Genomic DNA, 11,003 nt, shown 5'->3' on the forward strand with positions numbered 1-11,003 from the left:
ACAGCAGGGGTGTCATTTCTTAATGAGGTTTTAAAAAAAATGTTTAAATATGGAATTTAGATTAATTTAAATCATAAATTGTATGGTAATCACACAAAAAAGCCCCTATTTAGTGTGCTAAGACCTGCAATTTAAAATGATCTGCAAGAAGTTAATCCAGCAAAACGCACAGCTTCTACTGACTATTTTTGCACTACACATGACGTTGTCTTTCGAGCTGGCTGGGGAGTGGGAAAGATGCGTCATGTTGGAGATTACATTCCAACAGTTTCACACCACATTGCTATGATGATTAGCTACACAGAGGCCGTGCTATGTGCAGTGGGTAAACAAGAGAAGGCTTGGTGCTGCTCTTACTTTGTGGAAAGACAGCTGAAATGCCACTTTAAGGTTACTCACATGATTCTTTTGCCAGGCAGGCTGAACTTTTGGAAAATCCCCTGTGATGGTCACTTGGAAAACGTCATCAAAAACATGTCTGGAGCCAAAACTAAATGGGCAGTTCATTTAGTGAAATCCCTGACTGGTATGATAGTATAGTACAAATAAAAAATGCAAATGTTTACATTTGTCACCGCGCAACAGCAAAGTGAGTGTGTGAATGCCTGACAAAACGCTTGACTCAGCTTTCATACAATTATTTTGATGCTATTGCTTAAATGTTATTTTAAATTTTTAATATTACAGTCGATTGACTATGACATCACAGTTGCTCAGGTAACAACCAATCATGGCTCAAATTCAGAAAACAGGTGAGCCGTGATTGGTCGTTGAGCCCTGACCAACTGTGATGTCATTTCCAGTTAGCAAGTGACAAAATGGCCACCCCTTGAGATGGCTAAAAACGGGTGGATTTTGCTACTTAACTCATATTGTACAAATGCAATATCAACCAGAATCCTGTGTTTCCTGTGACTAGTGTAGGCACATAGAACATATTATTGCAAAGAAAATGTTTGGGTTGACTTCCCCTTTAAGAAACAGTCTTATTTTTTTCATATTGTTTAAATGACTTAGGCCAAATGATTCTGAAGGACCTGAACAGATTACATTGACATGGCAGCATATAGAGGCTGAAATCTGATTGGCCAAACAATCCACAGACATGAGAAGGAGTGCATCCAAAGACAAAAGCTATAAAATGAAGAGTATAACCTGTTGGGAGCGCATTGATTCAATTTCATGGACCAAATATTAGAATTTAGGTTGTAAAAGTAGGTCAGTGATTCTGGTGTTTAGTCCAGCCACAACTGCACACGCATGAATGCTTGGGTTCTCTGCAGCCATACAATAAATCATTTGCTTGACTACGTAACCCATTAATGTGAGAGCTCGTCTCTCAGCAGTCCCAATTCAGTTTTAGGGCAGATGCTTGACTTTCTCGGAAATGACTTAATAGCTATTTTTTTGGCCTTCTGTTCTGTAGCGTGAATAGTTTTTGGGTGCACAATGAAAACAAAAAAGACTGTGGATAACGACTTTGATTGCGCGAAAACATTGAAACAATAAGGTGGAAAGGTGTGGTTCGGCCCTGCTCGCTCACTTTTCTTTCCTCCCTCAGCTGAGTGACGCACGCAGTCACGGCAACATGGAGCCGGAGTGAGGCCAGTGCGCATGCGCGCCGACAGACGCAGCCACCACAGAGGAGCCACTTGGTGAAAAGTGACAAAAGACAAAGGAGACAACTGCCTTGAGGAAAACAACACAGTCCGCTTTTAGCCCTCAAAGCTGTGTGCGACAGTCAGTCGGGAGTGGACGCAAGAGGTTTGGTAAGTTGTCGCCGCCCAAAAAAGAAGTTACTAAACGTAAGAAAAAATCGAGAGGAGGCGCTAGGGGTTGTTTGCTCAAGACAACATTGTCACGTCGCGCTGGCACGAGACAGGCTGGTCTGTCATTGCTGCGGTTTGGCTCCAATCTGGACATGTATGTTTTGAAGGTTTGTTAGCGGTGTTGTGCGTGAGAGAAAAACAAATCATGTGCGTGTTTGGGATTCTGTGAGTGCGCTGGTGTGTTGTTGCTAGCTAACTGAGCAGTCAGCTTCCTCCAAAGCTGCTGTGGATGTTTATGTTGCCATGCTCGGGTCTGCTGACCAAAATCGACATTTGTGCTCGTCTTAATGGATTATCACTGAAGTCGTAAACTGCTGCTGTTGGGGTTTCTATCTCAAATTATTTTGTGTTAATTGTTTTGTTTTCCCACATGCACAGTGGAAGTTCAGCAGCCTGATGATGGAGCAAAGGACAAAAAAACACAAGCTGGAAGAAGCAATTAACACAAAATCACATTGAGGATGGAGACAGTTGTCCCTGCGGAGGAGGCCTAATCTTCAATTTTGGAGAGAATTCCCTTCTTATGTTCCACTACTTCTCATGCCTTCCAAATTGACCATTCAAGACATACCGTGTATCTCTATAAAGCTGTGAACGGAAACAAAAAGCTCCTCTTGTCCAGGCAGCTGAGTGGTTACCATGGCGATGCTTGTCATGATGCAGATGTAGCTACCTGAAGGCGTGTGGCGAACGACGCGGGATGGGCAGTACGCCGTATCCAGGTGGCGAGTGGAAGGGGAAGAGTAAAGGGGGCCTTCAGGAGCTGGGTTGCATGCCCTGGAAGGTCAGCAAGCAAAAATGTGGAGGTGGGCTGGCGAGAGCGGAGGAGCACAAGGGCAGGGATCCGCAGCAGGATATTCCCACCCTCGCTTGCATGCTCACGACGCCGCAACTTCCTCCAACCTCGGCGGGGCGTCCCGCGATTTACCACGAGAAGCAGCGGCGGGAGCTGTGCGCCCTGCACGCGCTCAATAACGTCTTCCAGGACGGGTCAGCCTTCAGCCGGGACACCTTGCAGGAAATCTACCAGAGGTGGGGAGACATCAGTATTTTTCCTCTTTACACATGAAATGCGCCCTATGTGAGTCCTCTCTCGTATCGCGCTCAGGCTCTCGCCCAGCACTCTGGTGACGCCTCACAAGAAGAGCGTGCTGGGAAACGGCAACTACGACGTGAATGTCATCATGGCCGCCTTGCAGACCCGAGGCTTTGAGGCAGTTTGGTGGGATAAAAGGAGGTGGGTGAAGCAGGAATTGAAGGTAGCTTGCCAAAGATAGCAACATGCCGTTTCTCTGACACAGAGTCAGTACAAAGTATGTCATTGGTCCTTTCAGGCAGTGTTTCCCAACTATTTACATTGAAAAAACGTTTTTTTTCCACTTGTATACTTTTCCTATTTACATGAAAATGACTAAGTAGTGGTGTGCATTTCCCCCTGCATTTGTCCTTCCCATCTGTTGCAGTTTACCAGAATCAAAAAGGGAATATGAGGTGATCCCCTTTGGGCTTCAAATTCCACTAATCCGGAGGGTCTGGATTATATTGAGTAGTTTCTGTTGTTCATCAGTTCGATAATTTTTTTTTTGTAATAAGGATTCCAACCATCAATGTGCTTCTCTCAGTAAAACGTTATCAGAAAAGCCGTATTGTTGTCTGGCTGAGCCAAAACAGACGGATGTGACAATAATTAACTTGCCGGTGGTTCATTGTTTCGACGCAGTCATGACAACAAATCAATCAGGAGGCCAGAACATTAGGCACATCTGCGCAATCTAATGAGAGCAAATACAAAGCTTGTGTGTAGTTGTACAAGAAATCACATTTGATATGATCGAATCAATCAGGTAAGCAACACTGCAAAGGGTGGCCACAAAAACACACAAGCGCTGTCTTTGTTCCATCCAGGGACGTCGGCAGCATCGAGCTGTCCAACGTGACCGGCTTCATTCTCAACGTTCCGTCCAATTTGCGCTGGGGACCTCTGCAGCTGCCGCTCAAACGCCAGCACTGGATTGGGGTCCGAGAGGTGGCGGGGGTCTACTACAACCTGGACTCCAAGCTGCGTGGCCCCCAGCACATCGGCAGTCCAGATGAGCTCAGGTGAGGCTTGTCATTGCTCAACTGTGGGGAGTTATTGGAGAGGAGGCCTTTATTTTTGTTTTTTATTTGTTTGTTTGTATATTCTTGCTCATATTCTTAAGGGTTGATCCTTTTTTCACGAGTGAATAACGGCAAAACATTTTGCATTAAAATAGGGGTTTACTGCAGAGGACCTGGTGTTCATTAGAGATTAGACCTTTATTTTGTTTTTTGTTTTTGCGAATACTATTTTATGATATTCTAAATGCTGAATATTTTCCCATGAATACATAATTATAATAAAATATGTAATTAAAATATAGGCTTTAATATACTGCAGAGAACTTGGTGTTTATTAGTGGAGACATTTATGTTGTTTGTTTGTTTTCATTTTATTTATTTTATTTTAAAAACAGTACCGCTTACTCATATTCTAAATCTTCAGCATTTTTAAATTAATAGAATAAATAAAACTATTCCCAAAAATTAAAATCTCATTAGTCTCAATAGCTTTTGTAATTAGGGAGGAGGCCTGTGTTTTGTGTTTGGTTCGTTTTTGTTTTTAATAATATGACTTATCATATTCTAAATGGTTATGATTATTTTTGTTAAATAAACAGTTATTTAAAAAAGAGTTGAATGAAAGTGTAGCTTGTATTAGGAGTGCTAGGTGTTTAATAGAGGGGAGGCCTTTATATGTATATGTATATATATATATATATATATATATATATTTTTTTTTTAAGTACAGTACTACTTAATCATATTCTCAGTGGTTAATCTTTTTTTTAATTAAATAAATAGATAACTATTATAACATTTTGAAAGGACTAGCTACTTTCTCTATTGATGTGTTTGCACTCATTGTGTTGAATTGGTTTTGGGCCCATGTTGGAATGTTTAGCAACATTTGTCTCCGACTGAGCCATTAAATACAGCCACTTTCTTTTTTAAACGAAAAAAGTGCTTTTTCTACTCTGCAGTCCTTTCATTTGTTAAAGACATTTAATGAACACTTGGGCCTACTACGCTACTGTCATTGGAAATATGTTAGCTCAGGCACTTTGAACTGTGCCGTTCCCAACTGGATACAAAAAGCTTTTCGCGCTGCTAGACTTTCAGAGCAGTGTTTGGCTCTTTGTGTTTTTGGTTGGGATTTTTTTCCCCACGTGGACTGAGAGTTGTTTTTCTTAACGGAGACTGTTGTGTTTTCTTGTAAATCCTGACCACAAACCAGGAAGTTCCTCCGCCAGCAGCTGCGAGGGAAGAACTGTGAACTTCTGTTGGTGGTGTCGGAGGAAGTGGAGGCGCGACAAACGTGGCGGTCCGACAGCTGAGGAATGAGGCGGCCAATCACAGCCACGCTTGGCCCTGCGCTTGATTGAGATTATTCACTGGTAGGGTTTTTTTTTTCCCCCCCCCGTTTAGAGGTGGGAGGGGCGTTGTTTACACGCTCAATTGCTGGACTCTCCTGAACGGATGCAAAGCAATGAAGAAGGCAAACACTTTCCAGGGAGGATTAGTGGAGGGCAGTTCTTTATTACTCAATCTCTGCTCTTTTTTTATACTACATATCTTGACTATTTTTCAGTCTGTTGATATCTGCTGGTTTATACAGTGTGTATGTGTATATATATATATATATATATATATATATATATATATATATATATATATATATATATATATATATATATATATATACATATACTTTTTTTTTTTTTTTTTTTTTTTTTTTTTTAGGATTCACATGTCCAAAGTCCCTGGAGTACTCTAAATGTTGTCCTGTAGTCTCCTTTAGTGGAGGGAACGTTTATCCGCCGTACTTCACCAAAGTGTGCCCTCCTCCCCCTTGTTGTGACGGCGTCTCGCTGCCCGTTTGCTTCGTCTTGTCGGTGGTCACTTTTTCTATTACATGCCGCAGACGAGAGTGAGTACCGCGGACCGTACAGTCTGTGCCAACCAAATGCTTTAAGACGGCAACAAAGCAATGCAACGCCCACCAAAAAGTTGCTCGTGGAGGTTTTGGCTTTTCAAGCTGTAGTCATCAAATAATGTTACAGCGGTAATTACTGCCCTCAAACTACATGAAAAGCTGGTTGAGCATTCCATGTACTAGTGCATTGCAACTCGGTGCACTAGTACAACAACTGTCTTGCTTGTCATCTTTTTTTCACTACTGTATGATATTTCTGCACACTAGTTGGACAACTACATGTTACCAATGAGGCAAAACTGCTCTAGTTGACATCTGTGTGCTACTAGTACTAATAGTGAAGATAGACATTAACTTTTAGACTTTTACAGCATCACTCATAGTAACAGTAACACATTCTGTAGTTGTCAGGTAGTGCACACGTTTACCTCACTAGTAACGTACTTGTCCTACTGTTGAGCACAAAGAATACTAGTACACGGACCGTAGATGTTTTGCAGTTATTTGATATACTTGATAAAAAAGGCTACTAGTGCACACGCAAGATGGTCATTTTACTAGTGTGCTGATTTGTTAATCCAGGTGCCAGGGTGGACTTTAAGATGGATATCAAACAAATGCTCCTTATATGGCAAAGCATTTTACAAATTCTAAAATGGCAGAACCATGTCTGCACACTTCAATTTCATGCACAAAACAATCCAGAGTAGGACATAAAAGCTTTTTTTTTTTTTTTTATGTAACGGTGATGTATGGAAGACCGTTCGTGGCTTTAGTTAACTATTCAAAGTGGCTGTCGGGGAAGTTCAGGAGCACAAGTTTTGGAGCAGTTGGTGAGGCAGGCGGCGGATAGAAAAGCCAATTCCTATTCATCAGGTGGCACCATGTTACTCTTTTGGCCCGTTTAGTTGCTGCAATTGTTGGATGATGGCAGAGTTTGGATGTCTACTTATCTTGTTCGAGAGCTTTCGTTTTCTCACGATTGTAATCTGAAGAACATCAGGTTGGCATTTATTTTTTTTTTACATTTGGACGGATAAATCTACAGTGAACACAATGCACTATATGCACCAAAATATGTCAAACTTGAAGAGAATGTTAATTTTGTCTTAATTTGGTCTAATAATGTGGAGAGACTGGTCATCAACACACAAAAAAGTACCATACCAAAAATTGTACCATGTGGTTGTATTATTTTGAAATGAGCCTTATGAGAGATTCACTATTATAGCTCTGAGATCATTTAGTTCAAAGTATCGTCTTTGGGACGATACTGGCCTTAACTTGTTTACATGGAAGGTGAGTGGTCAGTTTCACGTGTGTATTCCAAAGCACTAATTTTGAGGAGCAATCCATCAATGATGTCTTTACTTGTCGCTGCCAAGGATTTTTGTTATTTACAATGGTTTTGTTTTTATATAATAATTGTTTTTCTGTCCAAATCCAATGCCATATGAGTTTTCACAAAACAATGTTTTCTTTTTTTGCCATAGCAATCCATATTACTGTTCAGTTACAGAAATCCTATAAATATCGCTGTATTTGTTTGGGTTTTGTTCTGCATAAATTTCAAATGTTTATAATTGCACTTTATTGCAAAGCTGCAGTGCGAGTGTATTAAATGGGCCATTGCTCCGAAAGACATATTTGGTGGCTGTTGTCAGTTGCGTTACGTTGAGTCATTAGTGTTATATGAAAGTAAAAATAAAACATATAATTGAAAAAATAAATTAATTAAATTAAATTGAAAAAGTAGGAACAACAAAATATATATAGTACAAAATGCAAGTAAAAATAAATACAAAAATAAAAGTAGCAAAATAAATATAGTTAAATATACATTTATATTTAATTTATTTCAATTATATATTTTTTATATGTGGTTTTATTTTCACTTTTATTTATTTTTTTTATTTTGGCAGTTTTGGTCCTCTATAATGGGGCCCCATCACAATCACAGAAATTATCCGAAGTGGGTATTTTGGTATTGAGGTTGTTTTTTTTAACTGTCGTCACTGAGGAAACCAGCGTCTTTACCTACACAAAATGGTATGAAACACTGCTACCTACTGGCGAGAAAGTGCAATTGCTACCTTTTAAGGTGAAACGCAGAGATAAATTTGAGGGGAGTGCGACGGTGGAGAGAGAAAAAGATGCATGTAAATGTATAGACTATCACAGCAGCAGTTATCACAATTACACCAACAAATAAGAGCAACCAACAAAGTGAAAATAATACCCATCCATTCATTTTCTGATAAGCTTATCCTCGTCAATGAGAACGTGCCGGTGTACCTAATGAAGTTTTCCTATTCTGACCACTGGGGGGCGCGCGCGGCCAAAAACAGGGTGCGCGCTCCCGTAAAAGAGACGGGGTCGCGCTGCGCCGTGCAGCGTGCAGATGTGTCGCAGCTTCTTTTCCAACGGAAAACGTCCAGCGTGGGCAAGTTAGTGGCGTTTCAATGGGCCTCAAAGTATTGCCACCCTAACCCGGCGGCAGTGGGTGAAGCGGGGCACTTCTCAGCCGCTGTCGTTTGCTTAGATCGTAGCGGAACGACGCCACTTTTTTTCCGGCAGGTCCGAGGCGCGCACTTGATGGAGCTGTCAGCCATCGGCGAGCAAGTGTTCGCCGTGGAATCCATCATGAAGAAAAGAGTTCGGAAGGTAATTGTTGACGCCGAGATTTGTCCTTTCACCACTATGTCATTACGCCGCGAGCAAACGTTCTGACAGCATGCTAATAAGAGCCGAAGCTGGTTACCTAATTGACTTTTAAGAGGATGGTGGTGTTGTTTTGTTGTTGCGCAGCTGTTAATTTACATGTCCACTTTCAGAAGGATACGAACAGCTGGCCAAGCTTTTTGTTTAGACCCTGTTGTTGTCTTGCTAATTGTATTTGGATGCATTATCCATTATTATTATTATTATTATTATACAACATGTTCCAAGTGAACATGTTGTCACGTGGCGCTAAAACTGGGACCCGCCCCCGTAGCATCTAATCTGATTTATTTCACTACCTCCATCCAATAACTGCTCTCCAAACTTCTTCCCAAAAACTTCGCACTATTTTATAATAGATTAACCAAACTGTCACCCATAATCCGACCCAATCCGACATGATCAAGAGGCCTGTAATATTTGTTCCAATAATTTTACCAGTTTTACTGTAATGGATGGATATTGATGGATATGAATTTTATCGTAACAGATAATTTGGCAATGTAGTTATTTTAAACAATGGGAGATTTTTACATGTACACATTTTTTTATGAATGTGAACATACAACATTCTTCATACAACAACTTTTCTAACGCATATCATCATGCAAGTGGCTTACCGTGCTCCCGTTTTCATCACGCAACCCAAACCGAGTGTTCCTTTGACAGCATGTGGAGCTGGAAGAAGCGATGATGTCACCATTTACAGGAAGCCCGATGACTAGCGCTTAATGTCTTGGGCTGTAGGAGAAAGTCGTAGAGCGGCAATATAGTAACAGAAGTCTGAGTGCTTTGTCTGTTGCCGCTTTCAAAACCTCCTGTCTCCGCAGGGGAACGTGGAGTACCTGTTGAAATGGAAAGGATGGCCTCCAAAGTGAGTGGGAACATTTGGATCACGTTCAGTGCCTATATCTATGTCACGAAACGTGCGTTCATACGTGAAATAAGATGGCATACATGCTATAGACACTGCTGAGTAAGACTGATGAAGTGGAGTTTTGAGTGCGATGCCATGCAAATCTTCAGCGTATGATCAACAAAATGAATTGACCCAATGAAGTCATCGCTGACAGTGCCAATTCAAAATGAGTTATTCACAATAGAATATTCCATGCGTTTCTTGTACAATACTTCACCTTTTGGGGAAGGTGTCTGTGACTCGCTTTCAGTTTTCGAAGCATTGTTCAGATTGTTCCAGTGTTCCTAATAAAGCGTCCGATGATTGGATTGACATTTGCATGACTTACTAGACCTCTAAAAAAATGTTACAACTATTCCTTTTTTTTTTTTTTTGTATAGGTATAGCACATGGGAACCTGAGGAACACATTCTGGACCAGCGTTTAGTCCAAGCCTATGAAGAGAAGTACGACTTGATGGAAACTATTTGTTTCGGTCACTTTTGAAGGAGCTAGTGATCGCTTTGTCATTATTGCGACAGGCCTTCATGGACACGTTCTATTGACGATGGACGGAGAGAATGATGGATGGTTTGTGTGTATTCACCTGTTAATAGCGTGCTTGTCTTTACTCAGAGAGCAGAGAGACAAAACTCTGGGACACCGAAGGAAAAGATCCAAGGCCAAACGACTCCTGTTACAGGTGAAAGTTAATCCTTCATATATTTTTGAACTGACGAGGGCTCTTTTGTAGTGAGGTATGACGTGACATGAGTTATCGCTGGATGGACAGCTGGATGGATGAATGGAAGTGAGTTGTGCTAATGATTCTCTCCTTGGACCGCATTCAGAACACCGTGTACACTATGGACCTTCGCAGCGCTCACAAGGCCACGGACGTGCCCAAACCCCGCCTACGTCTCTCCCTGACCCGCTCGCTACTCCCGGAGGAGGAGGAGGAGGAAGAAGAGGAGGAAGAGGTGGAGGAGGAAGAGGAGGAGGAGGAGGACCCATCGTACATTGCCTGGAGGAGGGCGTCCCGGTACCACAAGAGGAGGCCACAGAGCAGATGCCTTAACACCAGGCCGGCGAGTCCCGCACAAGAGGATTGGAAAAGCCTGGGAGAGGAAGAGGAGGTGGAAGAGGATATAATCGAGGAGACTGAGGATACAAGAGAAAAGACTGCAGGTACGCTTATAGTTGCGAGGAATTATGTAAGGTTCTTCTTCTTCTTGTCTGGCTTAGGTCAGAGGCGGGCCGCAATGTGGGGCCCAGCTATCGGGCGAGACGAGCTCACAGAGGCGGAGATGACCGAAACGTCATGGAGGCCCGTCGTCTGCCCGGCAGAGGTGACGGTCACCGACGTCACCCTCAACGCTCTCACCGTGACATTCCGAGAGGCGCGCGTGGCCCAGGGCTTCTTCCGAGTGTGGGGGCTGGAGGTATGAGCGGCCAGCCGAGCCTTCGAACTGGCTTCCTCTTTGCTTGGACGGGACCGGAAATGCGGATGGCTCACAACACTAACCTTGCCCTCGATGGA

The 11,003-nt window shown here is 42.3% G+C and overlaps 2 protein-coding genes across 5 annotated transcripts in view; both read left to right on the top strand.

Moving 5' to 3' along the window:
- The first annotated feature begins 67 nt into the window (after positions 1-67).
- On the top strand, positions 68-5,522 carry josd1 (Josephin domain containing 1). 3 transcript variants are annotated; one of them, XM_086017023.1, is made up of 5 exons: positions 68-1,769; positions 2,208-2,861; positions 2,938-3,066; positions 3,735-3,929; positions 5,146-5,522. In XM_086017023.1, exons 2-5 carry the CDS (start codon positions 2,530-2,532, stop codon positions 5,243-5,245), a joined length of 756 nt encoding a protein of 251 aa, XP_085873149.1. In that variant the 5' UTR covers positions 68-1,769; positions 2,208-2,529; the 3' UTR covers positions 5,246-5,522. The 3 variants fall into 3 exon arrangements, with proteins under 3 accessions (XP_085873149.1, XP_085873151.1, XP_085873150.1); XM_086017025.1 differs by having other exon boundaries at positions 5,150-5,522; XM_086017024.1 differs by having other exon boundaries at positions 2,493-2,861.
- Positions 5,523-7,793: 2,271 nt separating this feature from the next.
- The window catches only part of cbx7b (chromobox homolog 7b), a 4,861-nt gene continuing 1,651 nt past the window's right edge, over positions 7,794-11,003 (top strand). The window contains exons 1-6 of one of the 2 annotated variants that reach the window (XM_086017426.1): positions 7,851-8,508; positions 9,396-9,439; positions 9,865-9,930; positions 10,100-10,166; positions 10,315-10,651; positions 10,709-11,003. The exon at positions 10,709-11,003 is cut by the window's right edge and continues 1,651 nt beyond it. In XM_086017426.1, coding sequence (XP_085873552.1) covers positions 8,008-8,508; positions 9,396-9,439; positions 9,865-9,930; positions 10,100-10,166; positions 10,315-10,651; positions 10,709-10,911 — 1,218 coding nt within the window. In that variant the 5' untranslated portion in view covers positions 7,851-8,007 and the 3' untranslated portion in view covers positions 10,912-11,003. Of the gene's footprint in view, positions 8,509-9,395; positions 9,440-9,864; positions 9,931-10,099; positions 10,167-10,314 lie in introns of both variants that reach the window. The other variant, XM_086017425.1, reaches the window with a different exon arrangement.

This window comes from Filicampus tigris, chromosome 19, assembly GCF_054856515.1.
Source record: "Filicampus tigris isolate MCC_2025a chromosome 19, RoL_Ftig_1.0, whole genome shotgun sequence".
In the NCBI taxonomy this organism is placed as follows: Eukaryota; Metazoa; Chordata; class Actinopteri; order Syngnathiformes; family Syngnathidae; genus Filicampus; species Filicampus tigris.

Coding starts and splice junctions, on each gene's coding strand:
- josd1 (XM_086017025.1), top strand. CDS start 2,530: ATGGGCAGTACGCCGTATCCAGGTGGCGAGTGGAAGGGGAAGAGTAAA. Junction 3,067..3,734: donor GTTTGGTGGGATAAAAGGAG/GTGGGTGAAGCA, acceptor TGTTCCATCCAG/GGACGTCGGCAGCATCGAGC. Junction 3,930..5,149: donor GGCAGTCCAGATGAGCTCAG/GTGAGGCTTGTC, acceptor CAAACCAGGAAG/TTCCTCCGCCAGCAGCTGCG.